This window comes from Streptopelia decaocto, assembly GCF_964273445.1.
Source record: "Streptopelia decaocto genome assembly, chromosome: 4".
In the NCBI taxonomy this organism is placed as follows: Eukaryota; Metazoa; Chordata; class Aves; order Columbiformes; family Columbidae; genus Streptopelia; species Streptopelia decaocto.
The window spans coordinates 9,511,470-9,539,024 of NC_138658.1; the positions used below are offsets into that span (position 1 = coordinate 9,511,470).

A 27,555-nucleotide genomic window follows, 5' to 3' on the forward strand; every position below is an offset into this window, starting at 1 on the left:
TCAATTACTTTAAATGAAATGGCAATTCCCAAAGCTAATTTTTCCCACAATACATGGAAGCTTTGTCCGTTGTTTGATCCAAATCATGATCATTTATAGAATATAAATATATATATAAATATATATAATATAAAAATAAAAAAGTCAGGGTACTCTAAAACTGCTTCATGTTCAAAACTCAGCTGATGAAGAAAGTGTAATACAAAAGGATTTTCAGATTTCCCCAGATGGTGGCTTTATGTACTTGCTATTTTTCATACAATACATGACATTAAAAAAAATAAAATCAAATAAACATTACTTTTTTACTTAATAATATTTAGCCCAGGGAAACATCTTGTGTTTACACAATACTGAAGAGAAAAGCAGCTCTTGGCTGACTCGCTGCCTGGAGCTCGTGATGATTCAGAAGAGCCAAGTAGGTCTAAATCAGAATTTGTGGGTTTGGCTGGTGCTATATTCTAGACTTGTCTTAGTTTTAACAAAGTACAAGCCTTAAGCACAAAAGACCAAGGCAGTATGTTGCTGCTGTGGTAAAACATACCCTATCTATAGACATTAGAGGGATATATATTTTAGGGTATCGGAATCAAATAGTGTAAATATTAAACTGTATAAAATTGATCTAAAAAAATGGAGCACGCTAGAAGAATAATTAATCAAATAACAGTGTAGGAACAGCAAGAAATAGGAATCTTCCAGATCTTTCTACTAGTGCCTTTTCAATGTCTCTTTATGGAATGAAGTATACATTATTTATTATTGTCTTTAGTTATTCATGTATTTAAAAACCAAACAAAACCAAAACACACACACACACACATAAAACCCACAAAAACAAACAAACAAAAGCCACATCACAAAAAGCCCAAACCAGCCAACCAACCCACCCCAAAAAAACCCACAACAAACCAAAACCAACTTTCTTGCTGGTTGTGTTCTTTGAGTTGAGATTTCAGTACCCCCAAATGTCTCGTCCTTAAAGTACACCGCATGTGGGACGAAACACCAAGTACTAGTCTAAAACAGTATCCTGAAACTTCTGTCTCAGAACAGAGACCCCTAAAACCTCTGCCTTTTGAGTACACTATGCACAGTAGCATCAAAGATACTACTCATGAACGAATGCTCAGAAATTAGCAGTGGGATTTACTACAGACCCTTTGGTATGTCACCGAGATGCAACAGAACCCTAAAATACTGATTTTTGGAGTGCATTTGGTATGTTTTGCATATGCCTCTCCAAAAAAAGTTTACAACTTGTAAAAATTTAATACATAGCAAATTATACCTTTTGATAGAAACTGTCTGTTCCTGAAATAGATTCATAAGAACTCGAAGCATAGTTTTCTGTGAACTCTCTTTTTTGATTTGAAGCAGCATTCCTCTCCTCACAGCTCGCTAACAGCATTCTATTCAGATGGGCAGAAGCCTTCATATTCGAGTTCCCACATCATGCACGGATATTGAGAACTACCAAATACTTCTGGTGAGGCAGCACATTAGCTGCCAACCGCTTTCAAAGAGCTCTGAAGTATTTAAAACAACCCAGATTTTTGAAACAGCTTTAGAGAACTAAAACAAAGTATTAAACCTTAAAATTTAGAAATTAAATGCACCTTTAAAATTATACTACTTTTGTATTAAAAACAGGTAGTCTTGGTTTCAGCTTGTGGCTACGAAACAAGCAACAGCCAATATTCATACTCATACTTCCTCAGTTTTTATGGTTCATTCCCTCTACTGCACCAGCATGGATTTGCTAGCAACCAGGTGAAGCAGAGGATTGTATTATTTAATAACTGCTGTGAGAACGGCTTTCTTATATGCATTTATGAGAAATCGACTCCTAGATAAGAATGAAAACACAAACCTATGGTCATTAAAGCAGTTTTAGAATTGCAGCCCTGAAGCCATAAAGTCATAGGAGAAGAATAACGCCCATTTCACTGCCATTGGTTCGAGGCAGTACAAACCCCTTTTCTCTTTTTTAAATAATTGTGTCTACCACTTGTACTGCTAGGAATAACTATATTTAACCCTGTGATAAATACTTCATATTTACACAGACTATAACAGACACATTATTACAGCCACTACATATAGGTATCAGCAGCTCCATACACATCAGTAGCTTATTCCTGCTATGTCAGAGAAGATAAATACCTTGCACACCACCACACAGTGTATAAAAACTAGAGCGAGGAGTACCAGTTTTAGCTTGGATAGAGTCATCTGTCATAACGCTGTTACTAAGCAGACCAGCATGGCACCGCGTGAAGGGGCTTCTAGAGCTTCACTACATGCCTGAAATGGGAGGTGCTTTCACTTTGTCACATCCTTTTCTAGAAGACGGCTTCTTGGTTCAGCGTCACAACAGAACCATAGCTCCCTTCTTACTACAAAAGGATTGTGATTTGAGATTATGGACAATGTTTTTCCTCGGTCTGGTTATTTCCTTACTAGCCAAACTTTAGTCTGACTTGTCTGTGGGGACATTTTCTTCACAGATCACATTCTTTCTTCATCTTTCCTCCCAAATGTCTGAATCATAGAAGTGAGATGGAACAAATCCTCTGAATCAGGATCATATTGCCCTGATTGTCTCTGGAAAGGAAAACACGCTGAAGCAGCCAGGGAAGATTAAAACTGCCTTTTGGCAAGTGCTTATGTTGGCTTCTTCGGTCAGTTCAGATACAGTTTTTATGCCAGTAAATCCGCTAGGTGAAAATCCCACATAAGCACAAGTAAAGAAGAAGAATCTCTGATGAAGACAAGACAGCTTGACAACCCAGAGTCGAGGGTGCACGACAGCCCCGCATGGCCCAGGCTCTGGTGCTGCATTCTGCCTGCAACTCCGCTTTTCACTGGGAAAGAAAAGGGATGTCGTGCTGACAATCTGAGAAGCTATTCACAAAGTTTAAGAGGTGATTCACTACAAAAAGTATTCATGTGTTCTTTTCAAGCACATGTATTTCTTTATACACATGTATCAGGCAGGATTCAGGCATGACAAACCAAAAGGCAGCAATTACAAAGATTATTCCATCCAATATAAGAACTCCCATCAGTAACTCACACTGCACACACATCAGTAACGTATGCTCCAGAGGCACAAAAAGCATTCAACAGCAGAAACAGTTCCATTTGTCTTTTTTGAACAGGTTACAGTTAGACCTAATCATTATTAATTGTTTCATGAGAGCTAGCATGAACAAACACATTATATGGCAGAAATGACACAAGATTAATTATTTTTTCCCTCCTGCCTGCTGTAGCACTATAGTCATTCTTCTCCAGCAGGTTACAGAGAAGGTGTTTAACAACCTTTCACAGTAAAGTTGTTGCCCTTCAGCAAACCATTTGAAATCTCTGATAGGAATTCAGGGAGGACACAGCCCTTGCGTTTGGAGAAATGCTATAAGCCCATAGAAGGTCAGGAATATTTCCCTTTGTCTTCAGCACTAATTATCATCTGAAATATTTTCCAATCGCCACTCTATAATCATCAGTATAATAATTTATGGGAGGACTATCGGCTTCATTAGCTTTGCATTTAGCCATTAGTGTGGGCAAGCTCCAATCAGATTGAAAAGTAAAATGATCTCCTTTGACTTTTTGTGCTTAACTGTAATATTTTCTGTCTGTTCTAAGCAAACAGCCTGATATAGTGGCAAAACAACCTTATTATCTCCTTTCTGAATTTCTGTCTTTAAAAGAATAAATCAAATTAATATTTTTCCACATCCTTTCAATACAAAAAAAAAATTCTTCCAGGTAATGAAACAAGTCGGACAGTAGATAAAGCCAGATAAAAATTCCTTAGGATAAAGATATCTAATCACATATAAAAACTATTGCCAAATGCATTTATTTTTGTGCAACCACTGAAGTGATAGTTTTGATAAATTTGGTATGTGAATTAGTTCACATTACAACAACAAAACATTTGAGAAGACTGAACTCAAACAGAAGTTACGGTTCATGGTCAGTACAGCAACAGCTGAGATGTCAAACTGCCACTCTTTAAACAAGACACATTCTATGCAATCCCACTCATCGTGTGTAAGAATAGAGCATGGCAAGGGATAACATAGCTAATGGTAATATTCTCAAAGACAGTAATTTTCCCTTTGGTGCTAAAGATTAAAATCCATGGTCTCCCAGAAGCATTTATCCTGTAACTCTGTGAAGCTAGATGTCTCGAATTAGTGCATTGTTAGGAAGTTGTAGAGGTTGTTCATCAGTAGTATAGGTTTAAATCGGTTTGAAAGTGCATGCTGTATTTGCTGAAATATGAAAATTATTTCTTCAAGCTCCTGCCTTCCTGCAAGAAAAGTGAAATAAAGGGACAGATCTGCTTTCCCTCCATGTTCATTTCACTTCACTTCCAGAAGTGTATTCAAATATTTATGCAGACAGATCTTATGCAGATAACTAAACACACACACACAGAAACCCAAACACACCCCCCCCCCAACCAAACAACAACTTTTAAAAATGAACTTAAAATACTTAATGAAAGAACTTAATGGAATGACTTAATTTAATCTCAGGTTTTCTGTGAATTGGTACCTCCTGGCCACTAGCTATGGAATAAACTGTTGCATTTGAGAATAGAGAGGTATAACAAAACCTAAAAAGTTTTAACTTGGTATGTTTTTTGGTGATATTTGACCCATTCAATTTTCTATTTTGAAACACTTTTCTATAAGCATTTTCTACTCTATCGTCACTCACAAAGACTGCCTCTTACTCAGCAAAACCGCTTAGCTGAGAAGATCTACAGTGGCTTAACACTGCTAGGACTCAGATCTTTCTGCAAAGTCACCCTTTGTCATCTTTCCTGTTCTTCTAAATAAACCAAAGGTGATGAGGGAAGGAAAATAAAGTTACTGTTAGAACTTCATCAGAAACTCACATGGATACCAGTGCAGAAGTCATTACAGCAGTGCTAAAACCTGAGAACAAAGTCAAAATTCATCCTATAGCTTGTAATCTAGATCCCAGGCTAAACATGATAAGCACAAAACTGCATATGGGAGCAGAGCTGCAGATGCAAACGCTTGAGAATCGCTGCTCAGGAGTGCTGCTGTTTGCACTGATCAGACATGTGCTTCCTTCAAAAAGCCCATCTTCACTGCAACCTCATTGTACCTCAGTGTTCCACATTTTTCCATCATTGTCGCTGCTTTCTCGCTTTTGATGCACGGTATAAAAAACCTCTGCAGAGCACCAAACTCCTTAAATCACTGGTGCATAACACAGTCATGACTATAGGCTCCAGACTTTGAATTCAATACAAAACAACCCTGCTTAAGCGTGAGTTGGAGTTACTGCTGTGGCTACAGCTCCTGTTTTGTGCAGCTTAGATGCTTCCCTGAAAACAACCAATTATAGATATCAGCCAAACCTACCAAGAAAGCTGGATGAATATTCAGGTACTCAGCACTGGATTTCTGCTGCCAGAAACCGAGTAGGCAGCTGTGGGGGTCGAGCTCCTCCCTGATCTGCTGAGCCACAAGAGGAGGGATGCCCAAGTCACTGAGCAGCACTTGGCTCTTGCCATGGGTGATGGGCAATGCCCTCTGTGTAGAGGGAAGTGTCCTTTGTCCCCTGCTCACGTTTCAGGACCTCAGAGTCAGAAATGTAGGCAGTACCTTTACAGCTTAGATTGTTCCTCAAGCTTGTATTTACTCACTTATAATACTAATCTTCTGAGACCTTGAAAGCCTGGGGCTCTCTATAAAAAAGCTTCTCAGGTATAATAGAAATAACTTTGCAAATATTAATAAGAACCATTACCTAACAATCTGAAATACTTAAAGGCTAATCTGGTAAGATTAATACAGTAGAGCAATGCTCAAGGGCAGCTGATTTCTGATAGACCTTAAACATAGAGTAATGCTTTGTGTATCTAAGAAAATAATCCTCCCCCGTGCTGTTAAGACACACAAGCAGTATACTGTAATACTTGCTATCATCAAATGACTTTATGCAAGCCCTCAGTGCTGTGTATGCTATTAACAGCTCTATATTCAGCAACAGCGAATGAAAACTATACAGCTTCCAAATTCACTCAAAAGATAACTTTTTATTGCAGTGCAAGTTCAGTTATTTAGGGTCAACAACTTGAAAAAAAAATCTATTAAACTGCATGTGTCCTGGTATAATGAAAAATGACAGGAAAAATAATGAACCAATTTAGTATTTGGAAAGACTGCATTTGTCCCCAAGGCACTGTAACAGTGTTAACTAGTATGAACAAAATGCCATATATTCTAGAAATACTCATTTGTGACCAAAATCCTCCCCCATCAAGGCTCTCACACAATAAACTTCTGTATTCTGATTAAATGCCAGGAATGTTTACATTCACCGCCTTCATTAAAATCCCTCAAGTTCACTGCACGCTTAGAAGTCAGTTTGCCAAACGGTTCACTTTGGTAAAAGACTCTTGCTACGCAGAAGAAAATATATTTGCCAAAGTAGATAAAAGACCCAATTTTGAAGCGTGATTAAGTAAATCCAGGTATGGATGTCAAAGCAGATGGCCCCACATTACGAGCCCTTTTGGCATGATGAGACTCTTGCTCATTCCTGGTGGATGAAGACTGACAGTTTAAGAAATGTCAGGGAGAGAGAAAAAGAAAGAATGCTTCAGAAAAGGTACGTTTTGCAATCCGAGGAGGCTTATTGAGCTACTAAACACCCTAAAAAGGCAGCTTCTCATGGCTTTGCCAGTAACACACAAGCACAGACAGACCCTCAGGCCTGGCTTCTACCCATGCTTCAGGCACTATGCACTGACTAAAGATGTTTTGAAAAGACAGAAAGTGATTCTGTTTAAACATCAGAAATCTAGCTGCTAAAAATTAAACATTAACTAATTAAAAAAAAGAAAGTAAATGGGCATTCCAAAACATACCATTCTGTATTAATACTCTCCAGGGAGAGTAGTTGTAACTACTCTGACTCTTTTTTTTTTTTTTTAGCCAACAGATTTGTATTGCTTTTTAGCACACCGTAACACATGTGTGTATGCATTTATGTATTTATATACGCACAGAAGAGTACTGTGGAATCATAGCCTATATCCTCAAAGTCAAAAGGAACAGCTAGAGTTACAAACCTTAATTATTCAGATATGAAAATAGCAAAATTGTACATAGTTGTTTTTAAAAAAAAGAACAGAGTACTAAAATGTACACCTTATGTCTTCATTTAGTGTATAATCCTGTCTTTTACTAGAAATCCTGCATTTCAGGTTGAACTAATTCATCTTTGCAGTAAAAGCCCTGATTTTCTAAGTTTAACAAGACTTTTTACAACACAATGAAAAGCCTTACAAATGTCATCAGATTAAGCCTTATGAGGATAGCTGCATGGATTAAAAGAAAGTCCAACACACATTTTTGCTAAGAGCAAACTGATGCCTCAACTGCCAGTTTTGATGCTTTCTGCATTAACATTTTTTAACCATTTTAGCATTTATCAGAACATGTAAGAAGAGGAATTATGACAATCTACACAAGAATTTCACGGAGTGTTAACGAAGAAAAGGACAAGCTGTAACAAAGAGATGTTACGTTAATTAAAATTAACAGGTTCTAAAGAACACGCAGCGTACTCGAAGAGAGGGAATGTAATTTGCTTGACTTTTCTAAAAGAATGGCCTAGTTCTCATGTTAAAGTCAGTTTTCTTTGTAGATCAGGGATCTCAAAATTGCCACAGTAGATGGGCAGCTCATCGATTGCCAAAATTCGTTATGAAGCAACGTACAGAATTTTAGCAATTCAAGAAACTGAAGTGAGGGAAAAGATCAAACGGAAAACTGAACAAAATCCACTCAACACCCAGAATCTAACATCCTAATTAGACAAGCAAAAGAGTATTAATCCCTGCTGGAAATATATAGTTCTATATCTTTTTCAATAGATACTTTTGCCAAACGTAAATGCGCCAGAAGAAAGTTTTCAGCTAGATTCTGGGTGCGTCACAAGAACATAGAACCTCAGACAAAATTACGTAATTGTCAAAATTAGGCTATGGCTCTTTTAATATTTACAGTGGTGGTCACCATTGAAAACAGATGTATGTAAACAATATGTAGGGGGCTGTAACCATTGGGCAGGACACAGCCTCCTTCCTGGCTCTCCTCTCTTAAAATACACTAAACATAGAAATACGAACAACTTATATAATGACCACACAGAGAAATATGTTTCTTTTTTAAATGCCTCCCTTCCAGGAGGACTAGGCCCTAAGTTATTTAAAGGCATCAGCTTATGAAAACAAAGCACTTACTTTAAATACTTTAAACGAAAAGCAGAAAGTTGTAATCTTGTGACAGGACTCAAGAAGTAACACAGAAATGTCACCTACTCCACTAGAAACTCTCTTAAAGGGGTAAGGCATGCACCGAGCAGTTTTAGACAATGCTTTCAAAGCAATTAGCTCTGTGTTTAAGGCATCTCTGAGTAACAGTCACTTTCAGAAAACCTAGGTCAAGTTATTTCAATCAGTAGCAGCAATTACTACAGCTAGATTTCCTAAAACATCTAATTTTATTTTTTTAACATTTACTATGAGAAATTAATGAATAAGCTTTAAAAATGCATCAAGTAAAACCAGAAGGGAATGACTCTGTATTCAAGGTAATTTAGTAAAATTCTCCATTTGAAAGTTGATTAGGACTGTGATAGCTTGAAGAATTAAAAAGACAATATTAATCAATAGTTATGTCAGATTTTTTTTTCAATAACTGAGCAATAATTTGATTCTTGTATGCAATTTAAATTCCGTGACCATCACTATATAACTATCCTAACAAAGAATATTTATGATAATCTGAACTATTGATTTGACCAATGGGAATACTGAAAACGTAGTATTTATATACACAGCCATTGTTTTTTGGTCTCTCAATACTTTAGGAAAACAAAGGCCTCAATGTATTAAAATGGGAAATAGTGGCAGCTGGACATAACTAAAGCATGAAGCTGTTCTCCCCACAATTATCTTTTAGATTATTATACTTACCTACTTTGTAACACTATGGAAATGCAGCAGGGTTGAAGAACGAGCTCTATAAGCCGATTAATATATTAAAGGCATTGTAAATTGCTATCTTGCTGTTAGAAACTGCATGCAAATTTACCCTAATTGAATCAGTGAAGCTACAATGAACATTATGCACCCCTCCCTCTCTGAAGGCTGAGTGAAAACTCGACATTCGTCCCCACTTCTTCCCCCAAAATATATTGAATTTGTCATTTCACTAATAATACTAAAAAATAATTTTCAGTCCACAAAAAAGAAACAAACAACAAAACAAAACAAAAAGACAACAAAACAAAAAAACCTCACCAAAATCCAATACTGATTTAAAATACAAACATTGATTTTGTTAAAGGAAGTATTTTCAGCATTTTGATGTAACAGGCATTTGCTGAGTAAAGCAGATATATTATAGGGAAAAAAAATGAAACTGAAAAGTTTTCTTGAACCCATTTTGAAGAGTCTCCCAGTCACTTTGGTGGAATATGATCAGTAAACTTCGGTAAAGCAGATGTTTGTAAACAAACTACATTCATGAGGAATTTAAAAAATGATCACGCAATGTCACAAAGAGCAAGTGGGTCATGAAAGATTAAACATATTTAATCATTATCTTTGTGGACAACAGAAATTGGTGTGATCTTGAAGTTTTTCAAATTTGCAATGAACACCATGAATGGTATGATTATCTTTTCTACAAGACAGGGAAGTTTAAAACACGAGAGTTGTCATAAATATAGTTGTACTTTTTAGTGAAGCAATTGTAAACATTAGGCAAACAGAAATGGTTTCACTTTTGTAGATCTACACGCAGCTATCTTTATGCAGTATGACCACCAATGGTGCACACCAATTAATTTAATCACAACAGGTATCACATCTGGAATTAGAGGAATATTTATTTAGTTGGGTAACAAGGCAACCAAATCCCTTATCCTCTACTCCAGGCACTAAGACAGACTCTAGGTACTTTTGATTGCAATACTAAATATTGGAATATGGCATCAAAATGGTATTTTTCCAAATTAAAAACATTAGTTAAAAAAAAAAAAAAAAGCTAAGATACTAAGTCAAGATTATTTCTAAATTATTTCTTGATATGCCACATGTTTTTCTAAGATGCAGTAGTCCTTGGAGACCAGAAAATGCTGTATTCTGAAGTGATGGTGGAATTTTCAGGCCATAGACCTGCTCCAGCAAAAATTCTTTCTAGGCCAGTAAAATCAACTTCATGGAAAAGACTCACACTGCTAGTAAAATACATACAAGCTTTCATTTCCTTAGGAAGCTCTTGACCTGCAGTTATTGGAGACCAGAGAAGTATTCAGAAGAAACACCACTACTCCTACCTTGACAGGTTTTGCAATTGTTAGCATATATTGCTACTTACCTTTTCTTGCAGTTCATGCCTACTTGGCTACATCTTTCAGTTCTGTGGACTGCTTCATCACATAGCTACATACAACTATACTTTCCCTTTGTAGATGATGAAGCCTGTCTAAACATTTCTATCAGAGGACCATTTTATTCACAAAGTGGGAATTAAAAGATCATCTTCCAAGTGAACAAAGGCAAAAGGAAATGTCTTTTTGCCCTATTATCCTTTTACATTCTGAATTTTGGGGAATTAACCTATTACTTACTTATGTTACACAGTAATACTGTAAATTTAGCCTGCCTGTGCTTTTACCTGATAGCTCTTTTTATATCTGTGCATAAAAACTAGGCTAAAGGCACTTTCTTAGGTTTGGGTCCCCAAATTTGTGTTCATGGCTTTGAGGAAAAAGACCTAAAATGGATGCAACAGACCTAAAACATAACTGTGATCACATCTTTGTCCTTGATGTCCACTTTCACAAACAGCTGTCCTGAATATTCTAAACGTGAGCAAGATGATAAACCCAGGGATCAGCCCTATGCACACCTTTACAGCAATGCATACCATTGCAGACTGCAGTATTAAACTCAAGTGTCCCTTTAGACTTCAGATTACCTGTTTCTTATGCAGGAACTTCTTGTGGTAGCAACAGGGGAAATGTGGGGACTATATTTTTTTTTCTTCCATCAGTTTCCTGAGGAAGCCATTACTATTGTGAAAAGAGCAATTACATAGGATTTATTGTGACCTGATTCGTTTCTCATGACAATATATTGGTTACTCTGCAGTGAAAACTCCCTGAACATATGCAGACAGGCAACAAATAAGCTCATACTTCTTTTCTAAATATTACAATAAAACTATACCAATAATTTATCGTGTATTTATGGAGCATTGTGCTGCGGTAGTGCACAAGCCAGCAATAGGCTCTGGTAGGTGGAAGAGCTTACCTCCTCCAAACACACGGTCCGCCTGGCTAGAGCTCCCCAGAGAGCCAGCAGCGCAGAAAGGGAGGCTTCCAGCCAACACTGACTACTTCAAGATGTTTCTAAAGATTATGGACTTGCAGAAGGATTTCTGCTCCTACTTCCCCCTCTCTTAGCAGGGCATGATTTAGCACACAACAATTACAGATAAATATTTTCACTTGTAATTGTTGTAGTTAGGCAAGTTTCCTAGGGCCTGTCATTACGACAAATGGGAACATGGTGTATTGACATCCTGACTTTAAACAAACCAGTGCGTGTGCTTCTAGTAGTTTAATTGTATCAGCATGACTTATTTAACCTGCTCTTTGACAACAGCAGAAACAAAAAGCAAGCCTAGGCATCTTTACACTATGTCACAGGTTGCAATGAAGATGCAAAGAAGTCTGTGTCTTATAGTCACTACAAATCTGAAAAGTCTCAAGGGAAAAAAAAAAATAAGATTACATAACTGATCTCTTATTTCTACCGATCTGTATGATGTTGCTGGCACCCATACAACATCAAACATAGTGAACAAAAATTTTCCGTAAGTAGAAACTTTCCATAGCTTTAATAGTGTGAGACTGAGAGATTCAAAGTACTACACCAAGACAGGGTATTTCAATAATAAGCCCACTCCATCTCTATCCACTGGGCTGGGCTCAAAACCATCTGTACTATTTTCTGAGTGCATGTGGTTTCCCCCTCTATCAATTATCTATCACAGTAAGTCATGCTACCAGAACTGAAGACAACTATAAATTACTATCGTTTTCCTAACGTGCAACTTTACAAGTGAATGATGATCCAAAATGACTGAAAGGGTTTGTTTTACAAAAGGCAAGGAATGCATATTAATGGAATAGTTGACAAACTTGAGGCTTATGATGAGAAACCACCATTGTCTTTTAATCACAGTCTCACAATAAATGGAAATTAGAGAATTTGTCCTGTCCGACGGGACCATTAGTAAGATTGTAATTAGCTCAATGAAAACCCACATAAACTTGGATGGAAGAGAAGCTGCACCAGAGAGCTGGAAGCCAGTCTGTATTCACAAAACCAGACTACTAACTGCAGTTGAAGCTTCTCCCTGAATATTACTCTTATTTAGTACATGCAGTTACTCCCAAAATATATATTCTACAGAAGATAGCTCCAAGCCATTCACCTGCAACTGACTTCAGATCATCAGGCCATTCTTTCCCAGCAAGACTACATAGCCAAATTCAACATAATCCTAGTAATAAGACCATTGATATTAGACCAAGTATAAATGTGTGGAATACTATTTAATAACTCTCAAGGTTACCTGGTAAATAAATGCACAACAAATAAATAAATTAGAAAGCAGTACTTGGATGATACAATTGCTGATACACATGACTGCTATTCACTGCTGTGCGGCCCAAGAGCAGAAGCTGCGGATTTGATTACAGTACCAGAATATCTTCAACATACAAGTATCAGGAGCAGAGTGCCACGCTTGGCCCAGCATGGCTGTAATGAGGTGTATTTATTTAGAGAAGACAGGCATCTAGAGGAGAAACTAAAATTAGAAGCACATTCCCATGAGCAGTCCATGAGAATACTAACACTCTGGTGAAGCCACTAAAAAAAGAACTTCCAAATTTGGAAGGTGACTGAGAGGAGAGAGGTACCATTAAAAGCCTATCAACTGGAAAATATCCTGGATTGGCAGTTTTATAGGACTAAGAAAATCTTGAGTGCAGAAATGTGTGAAAAAAACAGGCTAAACCGAGCAATTAAAATATATTTATCCATTGCCAATGATGGAGATCAGTGGTATTTACAGGGTGAAAAGCAATCATTCTGCTAGGTTGCAGCATGTGAAAAGCTGAGACCAGTCCAGCTGGCATCCTTTGGTACACAATGGCTTCTACAGATCCTTTCAGGAGTGGGAAACACAACAATCTCCCAACATGATGAAAAGTGAATTTGTGACTTTTTAAAAACAAACATTTGAAGAGCAAGGAAAATCCTAAAGGACACGTGAAACCCTTGCTACAAGACAGGGGATGCTTAGGAGGATGGCTGTCAACCTGGTACTGATCGGTTCTGTCCCCTAGCCATTGAGCACAAGGGGAGGATTAGCCAGACAGGCGCCAGCTGCTGGCACACTGCTGCCATGCAGGGTGACAACAAAGGGGACCAGCCCAGCAGAGCTACGGACATGCTACAGCCCTGGGTCCTGATGAGGACAGACCTGCAGGTATTTAACACACACAAAAAAATCCCGCAAAAAACCTCATTTTGCTGTGGTAAGTAATTTACAAGAGGACTCCTCTTACGAAAACACAGAAATAAACAAGAAGCTCTTCAAAATCTGTAAGTTTTTGGTGATTTTTCTGAGATGTAGCAGTGAGCAGTCTCTAACAAGTGGCCGCTGTCATCACTAAGTTACCACAGTTACCACAATCTGAGCAAGGAAAGTAGCTGTACTTTTTTCCCCTCTCTCATGACTTCTCCAGAACGACACAGGGATAATTTGTACTGCTACTACTCATAAGGTGCATTTGCATAGAGAGAGCACACACCCTAGGTCCAAGTTTCTAAATGGAGAAGAGCCAGAAACTGCTGTTCAGCCAGCCTCCTAGTATCACGGTTTCACTGTGCTTTGTTCATTACCTTATATGTAAAACTTTACATTTTTAGGAGGCAACCAGATTTTCCATATGCTGTCCTCAATTATAATATCCAAGATATTAGTATCCAAGATATGAAATCTCTTACTGAATAGGCATTCCATTGGTAAAGATGAAGAAGAAATTTATATGAAATGCAAAAAGTAAGAGGAAAAGGGGTTTCTGCACATGACATGACATAGACAAGTTCAGGCTACAAAAGGTACTTCCACATGAATGCCTTGCCACTAATTAAAAAAATGCACTCCAAAAAACCATTAACAGTTTTTAGTCAAATTACACTTTCATTAAGAATTTATGTCACAATATTTAAACACAAAAGCAAATTTTTTTTAAGAAGATAACAAAAACATCCTATATAGCTGCAGCTGTATTCAAGAGTCATAAAATCATTTAGGTTGGAAAAGACCTTTAAGATCATCGAGTCCAACTGTAAAGAACATCCACTTCTCCTTCCAGTAACCTGTTTGTTGATCAGCAGGAAAGATTTTAGAAAACAAACATTTGAAACACTTTGCTCCTCGCCCTAAACTATTTTCTTCTGCAGCATCTCTCCTGGGAAAGCACAATAATACAATGCTCAGATCTAAAAGTATGAGCATGAAAACAGACAGCACCCTGAATTATGTCACTCCTTGTACCTTTGAAGTAACCTGTGACACTAACTTTTTATTTCAGCCCAGCTTCAGTCCTTATTAGGACAGCATTATTTGTTGCTAGCTATTATTTCTCTCAGGCACTGTCCATTAGATGGACACCAGGATGATTGGGGGGCTACATGCAGCACACAAGGAGGGGCTGGGTTGGCTGTAAGAAGGGAAGGCTGGAACACATCTTGCTCCTGCCATCGGCTGCCAGCAGAGAGGTTGTCAGGACGGCAGAGAAAGTCTTCTCCAGGGTGCAAATGGCAAAGCAAGAGGCAACAGACAGACACTGGAGCATGGAAAATCCCAGCTAGGCATAAAGACACTTTTATTTATTTATTTATGTTGACGGGAAGGTGGTCAAACACTGGAGCGGGGCCCAGAGCGGTTGTGCAACCTCTTTCCCTGCAGATGTTCCAAACTCAGCAGGACAGGCCCTGACTAACCTAATTTTACAGGAGGTGGCTTGAGCCGGGGTTGGGACTGGATAACCTCCAGAGATCTCTTCCAACCCACATGATTCCATGATTTATGATGCTTTTTTTCAGGGGGCAGGGTATATAAGTAAAGCAAGATATTTGGGCAGATGGGAGGAGCCCCAATGATTGCCTCTTCTAATGAGCCTCCTGGGTTTGTACCATCTTTGCAAAAGGAGAAAAGAGCTCCCAAGCTCCACTGTGAGCTCTCAAAGTGCCACTCCTGACTTATGATCACAAATTAAAACATGATCCATGGTCCAAAGTCAGACCTTCATTTTAACTCTCACTGCTACCAGCTCAGATCCCCAGTTTTCCCCCATCCTCTCACTCAAATGCTTCCTCCTTCCCGTCGCCTGTGCCACCTTTCCTCCTTTGCCTCTCTGCCTTCATCTCTGAATTTATCTTTTTCTTCATGTCACAGGGAACTGAATTTGTGACAACAGAGATGAGGTGTTAAGGGTGGGACTGAGCTCTGAGGTGGTACGAACGGTCACACACTTTCCCCTCTGAGAGACCTTTCCCAGAAGCAGGCACACACCCATTGCTCCCGAAGCCTCCCTGCTGGTAAGAGGGACAACCCACCCTCCTTGGGTGAGGATGCCAAACACTTCAAATGGGCAGATTTAGGCTGCTTGGAAAGCAAATGCTGCCTGAACGGTAATTCTCTATTTTCTCTTGGGAAAGGGAACAGCCCGAGACAAAAGCGCCCCACAGAGCAGGTTCAGCCCACAGCCACAAAATTCAAGGCTGGAGCTGGGTTTGTAATGGAAAACACTCAACAACAATCTTACCACCCCTGTGAGAGTTGCACTAATGCCATCCGAGCAGTGGCACCCATCCACACCATCAAATATACTATAACCTTTTTTCACTTTGGTTGTATTTCTTTTTCCAGCTCAAGAAAGAGGTTCACAATATTTTTTCTGGCATTTGTGTATTGATCTGAGAAGCAGTGCAGAATTCCAGAATTCATCCATTAAGTTGTTGACAACATTGTCTGTACAAAGCAAAGTGAACAGGACTTACAATATCCCCTAAAAATGCTCCAAAAACGTCTGCGCTAGATTTACTGAAAGAAAAAGCTTACTTTAGCTTAAGTAGCTGAGATCTATGTTTTTAGAGGAAAGGGTCCAGAGGAAAATTGCGTTTTTGTGGTTGAGCTGGGAGTCACGATGTCTATGCGTATGCATAACACGTGGTTGCAGAGTCACAATAAACAAAGCTTTCCAAAAAAAAAAAGGTAAGTTCTCAAAGATTCATCTTGTGTGTGTAAAAACAGAGCAATTCATTTTAATCTAGCTTATTTATATGGTTCTTGAAGTCAGCAATGCAATTATGAAACCCTTCCTTCCAGAAAGCATATATAGAAAGTAAAGCAGAACAGGAGATCAAAATACAAATGGGAAGTGTGGCAGTCGTCCTAGTACTGACCCCCTGCAGCAAGTTCCTCAAGAGACAAATTTAAATTCCACTTCCCGTTGCTGTGGATTACTCTATTTTACATTTTAAATGACTGGCTACACAAGCGTAACTGACTTTATGGAAGGAAAAGACCTGTAGAAGAAGCTGGACATACCATGAAAACCATTTTCATTTGTTTAATAAAACATGCAAAACCAGCTATAATCAGGCAAGGAAAATTCTTCAAGGTCTTTTTCATTACCTATTTTAGTGCAAATTATGCATATATACTTTATGAGGCAAAAAAAATGGCAAAATCTGTGGCATATCTTAGTGAAACCTCATTTCCTAAGTATATTATGGACGTTTCTACAGCTATCTGGGATATTACAACCTGTAATGCTTCACTTGAGCTAGAATAATCTTGTCCTCCATTAAAAGGAAGCAAATTAACTTAGTGAAGCAAAGAGTGGTGTCATTGTCTATACTAAAAGACATTTTTATGCTCCACAGTAACCCTGAAGAGTAAAACCTAAAGATTCAATGCCACTCTTACCAGAATAAAAGGATTATGCTGTAAGCGAAACAGAGACAAAAGGTTTAACACCTAATAAAGCTGCCTTCACACTTCTTTCCTTTTGCACTCTGACCAGACTGACACTTAATGTTACATGTTGAAAATTACTGACACTGATCAACACAAAACAACTTAGTGTTTTAACTGTGGTATATTTTTGATATTTCACCCACTTCAGGGCTACCAACAGCTCTACAGAAAGCGCTTCCCCCACCAAATTCTTACATCAGAAGTGAAAACTTTCAGTATCTTCATCTTAAACATCAACTGTGCATTCACGACAACTTCACAAATTAAAAGAAATCAAATGTATACTAATAACAAACACTGCTGAGAATGAGAAAGACTGCAGAAAAGCCAGTTGCAACAAAAACCAAACCCCACGATGTCCTCCTTGTGTCTTCTTTCCTATTTCAGCCTCGTTACAGTACATTTAATTCTACAAATAGCTACTACAAAACCAGCAGCTGTATTCTGCTGTTGCACTTCACTATTCAGCTACATGCTGTAGCCACACCTGATTTGAAACACTGAATTTGTTATTTTATAACATTAAATTAGCTTTTACATTAAGTACAAAATCATGTTATATCACTGGTTTATTTGGTTTCTTGATATTTTATTTTAATTCTCTCAAGGACTATGATTAACCTTATTCATCACGGAAATTACAAATTTAATTTACTCAATAGAATGGATGAGGTTTAAAACTGTTGAAATGTTCAGCTCATTTAAGCAATAAAAATAATTAAAGGAAGTGAGATCTACATACATCAGTCCCACAGATTTCTGGCTTCTCTGTGAGATAAACAAAAGCTGTTATATACAGAGAGATAAACAACCCTATATATTTATATACATAGAGTTAATACATTCCTGAGTATATAAATTTATATATTTATTTATATATATTTATATATATATTTAATTGAGGATTTGTTTGATTTTCACTGCATCAGAAAAGAGCTGTCTTGCTACCTTTTAAGTCTGTATTAATATACTTTTGATGTAAAGAACAAAATTTGAAACTAAGCTCAGAGAAAAAAAATGTGCTAAAGAACTACACCACCAAACCTAAATAGGCTTGGTTTCTATTCCCCATTTTGTTTATACAGTAACTTAACCGATGCCAGTGGAGCTACTCCCAACTTTGCCACAGTAAGTCAAATGAAAGTCAAAAAGGATTTACTAAATCCACATTTGCTGTGCATTATAATAATAGTGTTTCTCTTCAGATTCTTGTGAATTTACATGAAGTCCAACGCACAAACTTAGTGAATATAAAACATAAAGGACACACTGTCTTGCATAAAGGACACAGAAAACCCACATATCTTTAATTACCCTTTGTCCAAAAAGGACAAGGCAATACAAAGTTTTTTACTTTCACCCCCACATGAAGCTTTTAACAACTATACTCAAGTTATGTGTTACTGTGGGGAGAGATGAGAAAACCCTGAGATGCAGGCTTTTCCTCCTTTCCTTCAGGCATCAGGGGAAGCTCCTGAATAAGTAAGCTGAACCACAGGCACGAAGACTTTGAGGAGGAGCAGTACCAAGTTCGAGTGCTGCCAATTTCCTCAGCAATTTATGACAAGTTCCCAGCTCAAAGTATGGAAACCAGAGCTGATTGCAAATAGACATCAACACATTTATGAAATCAGTTTAGTAATTTTTACTGGCATCTCAGACTGTCCTGCATCTAGCCTGCCTCCTGACCCACTACAAACCACCCTTCCTTAGAAGGACACTGCCTTGTATTCCCATATGCTGGCCCAGCTATAGTTCTTCAAAAACGAGAGAGACTTGTGCCATTCTGCCCTCCAAGCACAGCAGTTCATGCTCGCCGGCAGTGGCACCGCTCCAGCCCGACTGAGCCTACGCAAGCAGATCTGCACACAAGTGGCTCAGGCCTATTGAAGCTGACATGGCACCGCTCCGGCTTGGCAGTCCTACTTACCTCTAAATATCCTGACTTAAAAAGCCATTCAGGGACAACCTGTCCTGTTGCCAAGAGGCCTTCATTTATCACCTGAAGGGCTGCCACATGTCAGTAAAATCTGCTGTGACTTTTGGGAAGGGATGAGCATTCATCAGAGTCAGACTTGAGCCTGATGTAGTTGGCTAATGGATCCTGTCTGCTTGCCATATCTTCTACTCCATCTAAAAGCAAAGGGAGGAGATGGCAGCAGACAGGGAACAATGTTCTGTGATGAAGCCAGGTGCGTTAGTGCTGCAGTGAGAAAACCAGGTTATTTACAGTGATCTTACTAAAAAGCACATACCATTTTGCTGTGTCCAGTTTCTAACAAGCGGGAATGTAAAGACAGCAGCAGCCCTTCTAGTTGTTAGAGAGAGCGACACTAATTCTGATTTAGGAAAATACTACCCAACTCAGTACGAACTCTGCAAGAGCAAACTCAACCTGGGAAAAAAATGCACTTTTTTACCAGGCTTGAATCAGTGGTTTTTCAGACTGGGTCAGGACTTGCACCATCAGGCTAATGCCATTTTTATCATCTGCTGGGACTTCATAAACCAAAGTTACCCAAGCAGGCTCCACATCAACATCGAAAGAAGTAATAATAAGATGGAGCAACGGTGTTGCATACATGGATTGCTAGACTAGAAATCAGAGTGCTAAACACAACTTTAACAGAGGACCAAGAAACTCAAATGTACCAAAAGCAGAGAAAGACCAGAAAACAGGATAACAACAGTGGATTTCTTGGTGAAGAGATTATCATTATCCTTACAAGCTTTCCAAATTTCTAAATTAAAAAAATTGGAAGCATTAGTACATGTAACTGTTGTAAAAATAACAGTTACACAAGATAACAAATCCTTCATGGGTACTTGTTCAGTCAAGGAGATAAGCTTTTAATATAACTTGATGTGTAATCTTACAAAGAAAAAGTGCTAAATTCTCCAAACAGTGAGGCTTAACCTACATTTACATGTTTCACTTTAAACTCTATTATGTTGGCAGGCTGTAATACGTAAAAACCTATACACACTGATGTTGTTACAGTCATCTTGTCATGGTAAGAACCTGAGAAATACAGCAATACTAAACATCAGAGTAATGTGCAAACTACTGCACCCACCACAAACTGTTGGAGCTCTGTTACTAAAGAAACTTGAGCTATGTTTGCCTCAAAATTTCTTATCACAATTTAAAAGAGGAAACAAGCCAGATTACTCAAGAAATGCTGGAAAATGAGAAAATATCAGTATTGCCCAAGACTGAACAGGAAGAAAGGACTCTGAGCCCTCTCTGCTAAGTTTTCTCTCAAGGCCTGAAGTTCAGCTAATGGATTTTGCATCATTTTAATTCTCACTGAGACTGCAGGAGTCTGGACTGACAATAAAGTACAGAGTCCTGAGCAAGTATGCCTCAATAGAGTACTGTTACACAAAGGAGTGTAGCCCATCTTATTCCTTATTTTTGCTTGTTTATTAGGCTATTAAGAAGTGAAAAAACTACTCGGGCTATGAAGGCAATATAATTTTAGTGCCAGCAGACAAGGATGTTTACATACTTCTTAAGCATTACTAAGTAAATAATTTTCTACAAATAAATAATAGCAGTGAAACTCCTGCCTCCCATAAATAAAACATTACATGCCGAAATAGACATTGTTTGTAATTTTATGCTTACTTGAAGAATAAACATACAAGCCGAAATGAACAAGTTTTATTTGAAAGACAAATTCAGTGGGGCTGGCTTTCTACTACCATTACTTTGATAAAAAAAAATGAGGTGAGAAGAGGCAGAAATCACAACAAAAGCAATTAGTATTGCTGAGGAATAATTGTAGGTAAAAATCATGAGGAAATCCTGTATTTTTTAAACAAACCTTCATATATACATTACTGAAGTGGGAAATGGATATTTGAAAAAAGAGCAGGAAATACTGTTTCTAACCCACTTTCCTTGTGGACATTTTTCCTACACCATTCCGTAGGCATCATGACTACATAGCTGGATAGAGAAGAAGAAATCATGGATTTCTTCAAATAAAAAGTTGAATAAAGAGATGCTGAGAAACTAACTGAATTAATTATATAAAAAGCAGTGTCAGGACAGAGGTATTCAGCTTTCAGAGATGTCCTGAAGCTATACTTGTACGTGAAGTAAAACAATTTTCTTCAAGGAACATTTCCATGACACTTCTGTGCTGGATATAAACACAACCAGCAAGGACTGTCCAGCTTCCTAAGCACTCCAGAAACAGAATCATTACCTTTCAGTGCTCAACAATATTCAACTTTCCAAAAATAATGGCCTGTACATAGTTCTGAATACCAGGAGTATACACATCTTCAGTAATAGACAGTTCTTAGTATAAAGCATAAAAAAATAAATAAATAAAATAAAATAAAATAAAATAAAATAAAATAAAATAAAATAAAATAAAATAAAATAAAATAAAATAAAATAAAATAAAATAAAATAAAATAAAATAAAATAAAATAAAATAAAATAAAATAAAATCCACACTTCAGAAAACATCATACCCATAAATAGTTCTTATATTGTCATTGCCAAAAAACTCTTATATTTGAATTCAGCACTACAGTCATCTTTCTTTTTGCCTTTTTCTTGATAAATAACTTTTTCTATTATCCCTCAAATCGCCCCCTTTATGCAGCTATTGACGTGGATGTCAAAGTTCAGCACAGTACTCTAGAAGTGGCTTCTGCTGGCAGATACAAACTAAATACTGTTTTTCTCTTTGTGATTGTTACTTCTGTGCATCTGAGAATGGTACCTCCCCTGTGTGTTATGGCCTCCCAATGAGATTTGTGTTCAAGTGGTTATTTCCTGTCATCACAGGCGGTTCAAAGTCACTCTTTCCCAAGCTGCAGACGCTCCCTTTCAGACTGACATACATTCTTTGTTCTTAGATATATGAGCACACATCTATTGCTCGTAAGGCTCCTTAGTCCCACCATATCAAACTGATAGCACTTCCACGTTTTGCTTTAAATCTGTTGATAAAAATATGAATGAGACTTCTTTAGAGCTCTGCCACAGAGAATCCCATCATAGGAGAACTACTGTCTTACATTTTTATTGTGGTTATCTGTTTTCCTAATATACCTAATAAAGAATATGCTGATTTTTGGTAATAAAAAAAATAGCACCTAATACAGCAGTTAAACGAATGCCTTACAGGAGGCAGCTGACACTAGGACCTAGATTACTTACTTCATTGAGAGGATATCAAGTGTGGTCAGCAAGATCTAAGTCTAAAACCAAAATAATTTGCTGCATCTAAAAAGCATTTTTCGAATGACCTTAATGCTTCTATAGGCCTAGCTATGCATAAGTATACATATTCATATCAAGTGATACAATATCTGTGTATCAAAATGAATTACCATGGATTTCTTCAATTGGTAAGGATTTGAAAGTGCCAGAAAACTGGATTTTGATTTAGTTACCTTCCCTTCCTGACACTTATCTAGTGAGAATAATTATCAACCATTTAAATTTTCATACATTAATTTAGAACTTGGTATCTTACCCTAATTCAAAATCATTATTTCGGTAGAAATGCCTAATAGATAATTTGGATTAAGAATTAAGGTCCCTCAGTACGTACTTCAATGCTTTATTTGTGAACATTTGGTAGATATGTTGATTCCTGAAATAACAACCTGATGTCATAAATACTCCCAGAAGGCAGGAGAAAATATATTTGTTTCCTCTCAGTTTTTTGTATTTAACATTTTACAGTGACTGCCTGGGGATATTCAAATAATGAACTGAAAATATTTTCACGTGCCTCCTTCATTTCCAAATTTCAGTTTTATCCTTTTGAAATAAAACATTCTGATTTAGTTCTCTAATTTCTCCCCATAGGCTGTGCTTTTCCAAATCTTTTGCTCAAATTCTGCTTTAAAAAAAAAATTGAAACACTCATGTCATCCTAAGATTTCCTAACTGCATAATGGCATCCATTAAATACAATGACCATGAAATCAGATATGAAATGGATATAAAAATAGTAGTGTTGGGAGGCTAAAAATAGGTATGTCAATTGTTAAGAAGTTTAGTCCTGAATTCTTTCTTATCCTGATGAAATAACTAAATAAGTATTTTTCTAGTTAGCTATTAATTGTACACCTACCTTAGAAATCAAAAAAATATAGTGATCTGTAAAGTATTTGATAATTCTGTTTTCTCTGTAAAGATAATTGGAAAATATTTCCAGTGCTTTATGGGCTTGTTTTTGTTTGTTTGTTTGTTTCTACTCCGTTTCTCCAAAGAAAATCTTTCTCATATGAAAACTCCAGTGTGTTTACTCACAGGCTGAAATACGAAAACATGATTCACCACAGCTGTGCTGCTTTACTCTGACTGGAGGGAAAGTATGAAAAAGGTAACTAAAAACAGTTTTTCATCCTAAAGTATTTAGTGACAGTCTAAAGATTTGAAAGATAATTAATCGAAGAGACCATGCAACACTATAAAAAAGGAATACTACTATATATGTATTATTTTAGAAGTAAAGTTAACCTGACACCTTTGCACTAAGTCACTTTTAGAAGCGAGATTTAATCAAGCTAACTAGGAAGAATAAAGCAGCAGCCTGAAAGGAGAAAGGATTACTGAATTCTAACTTGAGAAGTCTGCTGCCCTGCAATGAGTGTGGAATTGAAAAAGACAACTAAAAAATCTACATTGGAGCAAAACAGAGAAAACCACCAAAATCATCTTTGAGAAATTGTCCCATTAATTAAACTAGATCTCTGCTTTCCTACAGAGATTGCATTTGAAAATATTATTTTTTTTTCTTAAATTATACATATTGTTAACATGACAAGTTCCTTTTCAAAAAATCTTTTATTTTCTGGGCTATTAGAAATTAATCAGTAGCAGTCAGGAGAAAATACAATGAGAAAAGCATGAATTTTTTATTAATGGACTTGCTAATATCTTAAACCATGCATACTCTTTATCATACACATAGGGCAAGTATATCTTGTTTACAAGGGTTCATCTTTACCATTTTGAGACATAAACACAATATAATCTCTGCTGTTACAGCTGAGTTACCTTATTCTGGTATACTTCCTTTTTCTGCTATTAGTGCTTTCTAATCTCATGTAGTATTATTACCCATCAGATATGATTTTTTAAAAAAGGGATGCGACAGTGATGCAGGAATAAGAGATATAGCCAGGTACAAGCAAGGACACACCTAGAACGATTTTAGGGTTAAGGTTTAGCTGGCTGAGGACACGACCGCAGGGGCAGCCAGAAGGGGGAAGAGCAAAGCGCAGCCAGGGCTGGGCAGGAGAAGGAAAGAGAGTGTTATACTTGGCCCAGGTGGAGACTGGACAGCCAGCTCAGCATGCAAACACGAACCTCTGCAGCCCAGCAGCTTACGTGACAGGACTGTGGAGGCCTGAAAGTATTACTTTTGCAAAGAGTTACTCTTTCTAAGTTTACAAAAAAGTTTTCTCATTTTCAGACCACATTTATGATCTTCCTCCAAGAGAGGAACCAGATATGAAGTGGCCTTCGCTAGAGCAATTATGCAAACAAGGAGCTATTGTAACCCCAGTAACTGGAAGAGGGTTTTTGGAGCAGATACACAGGCAGGGCTGGCAGAAGAGCTGACAGCAGAAACTGAACGACAACAGACTGTAAAGGCTGCTGCCAAACCCTGGCGTGTTAATTCCAAGTCATAAAAATCTTCTCACTGACAGATCTGGAACAACAAAACATCTTTTCTGAAATAGGAGTAGAAGAAGTTGTCTACAATCCTTTGACGGAATTGTGCAGGTAGCGAAGCATGGAATTTGTGCTGACTTAACAGAACCCTACTTGCCTGTCACCAGAGCTGTCATCACTGCATTTCAAGTCATACATTCACAAATATAAACACTGCATGTGAAATACCTGGCCTGCCACAGAGGATCTGGACTACATCCTAATTACCGGTCCAAACTACCCAGCAAACCAAAGAAATGTGATTGCATGAAATCAATTTAGACTTTTGTTTCATTTTATCAGTTTATCATTGTTATTTATTCATCTTTCCTGGCTTGTTCAAACTCACAGATGTACTCTGAGAACAGTTACAGCAAGGCACAGGTAAATGACTCTAGAGTCAGACTAGAACCATGTGTAACCACTGCTTTCCATAACTGTAGAAGAGCTGTATACATCTTCTACCCGCAACCAACTCTGTGTTCCTCCCTTGTTTTGCATCACTTTACAATGCAAAAAAATTTAGCTGGGATAAAATGACACAGAGAAGACTAGTCTTCCTCTTTAACCAAATTTGCATGTGAAGCCTCTTAAGCTTTTGAGACTGTACAAGAGAACTTTTTCAGAGATTAAACATTTCATTTTGAGCTATGGTACATTTGTTTTCAATTTCTGGTTATTATTAAAAGGAAGGAGGTGATTCTTGCCCAGACATGAAACAATTATATTAGTTTAAAAATGTCATGAAGACCAGCATTTATTAGTTAAACATGAAGAGGAGAAAAACTAATCAGAAGGAAGAACAAATAGACTGCCAAGTGCCTTTGCAGTACCAAGCACACATTCATTTAAAACTTTCAGTGAGATTACTATTTTTTTCTGATCACAACTTTTAAGAACATACATGGGCATAGAGGAACAGGATGGACAGGAAAATCCCACCCTCCCACAGAAGTCTCAGGTACAGCAAGTATTCTGGTGAGAGATACCCTTGGCATATAATTCAGTGTCTGAAAAAATAGATAAACTATTTAAAGATCAAAGTGCTTAACTCTTTCTACTGTTCTTAAAGCAAGGAAACAAACACACCCCAGCCTCCCAAATATCTTTTTTTCCCTTCCCACGAATGTTTGAGTAGAAAACACACAGTTGTGGAAACAAAAAAGAGGCAAGCATTCTGCATCTACCTATCCTTTCTACAGAACAACAGAATCTTGAAAATAAAACACGATAAAATAAGCGTCTCAATAAAAACAACACTAACGTTATCGACATTGGTCTGTCTCATTTTGCAACATATGCTGTTAGATGAAATTCCTCTGCAGGCCTCAAAAAGTCATGAGCAGCAGTGAAAATAACTCCTCCTACACACTGTTCAAAAAACCCCAAACACCTGGCACAGCCAGCTCCTTGACAGCAGAGCAATAGCTCAAAGAAAATGAGAACAACACCTGATGCTTTAGGTGATCTATTGGCATATTACATCCCATAGCCAAATTAGAAAGGAGCACCACATTATAAATACAGACTCCTGCCTGGAGATATTTCCACTCATTTCTCTGAGCTACTATTTATATTTGTTACTCTGTATTTTCCCTCAATTTCCTAAACTGATATCTACTATATAAAGCAATAAAATGTTCCTACCAATATTGGGATGCTTCAAGAGACGACAGATTCTAGCTTCTCTTTCCAGTTTCTGGTGATCTGCAACAAAGGAAAGCAAAACAGTTGCTTTTAGTATGAAGATTAAATTCAATGTATTTACTAAAGGAAAAAAACAACGAACCAACCAACAACAACAAAAAATCCACACCAAAACCAACCAACCAAACAAAAAACCCACATACAAACAAACAAAATAATTTTACATTCAAACTGTTTGTAATATTGAATTGGTTACTGCATCCAATTGCTTCTTTGATAGGCTACCAGAGGCACTGTTGCATTAGAAAAATCATGCTGCCCATTTATTGGTGAGAACAGGAAGTAGTCACGCCAGGACCTATAATTACCAGGCAATAAACCTCGTTACAACATTAAACAAAATAAGGACAACCTGAACCTCTAGCATTGCCTTAAATCCTACCCATTAGCTGCTTTAATGATATCTTGTGCGCTAGGTACACAGCTCGACACGCAGCAGCCACCTCAGAGTGCCAGCACTCCTGTCACCACATGCTCCCACCACAATATGATGCTACAAGAACTTCCAATAACTAATGACCAGCAGTTATTATTTTCGCAGCAGGGCTAATCTTGCTGTCAGGCTGATTATTCATTAACCTGAAGACACACTGAAAACGTAGGTCCTGCTATACCATCTGTTGGCTCCCCCTCTCACTGCCATTTCATTCTTTATAACCTTCAGGTAGAGCAGCAGGTCTGAACTTGTACACCACCGAGCCCTAATGACACTACTGGAGATAAAAATACTACTACTTGCGTCAAACTCCATTTTGCTTAAGTTTTTTTGGTTTTGTTTTTTTAATGTAGCACACTTAAATAATATTTGCTCCAAACAGCACCATTTATAGTACTACTTCTGCTGCATTTTGGTTACCATTAAGTAATATAGTACTTGTTTTATACAATACATATGAGTGTGTTGGGAGGGTGCATAAATTATTTCTACTGGAAATACCTGAAGGT

At 37.5% G+C, this 27,555-nt stretch overlaps 1 protein-coding gene across 12 annotated transcripts in view; it reads right to left on the bottom strand.

Annotated features, from left to right (window-relative positions):
* CAMK2D (calcium/calmodulin dependent protein kinase II delta) overlaps window positions 1-27,555 on the bottom strand; it is a 160,335-nt gene that overhangs the window by 70,674 nt on the left and 62,106 nt on the right. For all 12 annotated transcript variants that reach the window (XM_082052000.1, XM_082051995.1, XM_082052001.1 and 9 more), the window contains exon 3: window positions 26,551-26,610. In XM_082052000.1, coding sequence (XP_081908126.1) covers window positions 26,551-26,610 — 60 coding nt within the window. The remainder of the gene's footprint in view (window positions 1-26,550; window positions 26,611-27,555) is intronic.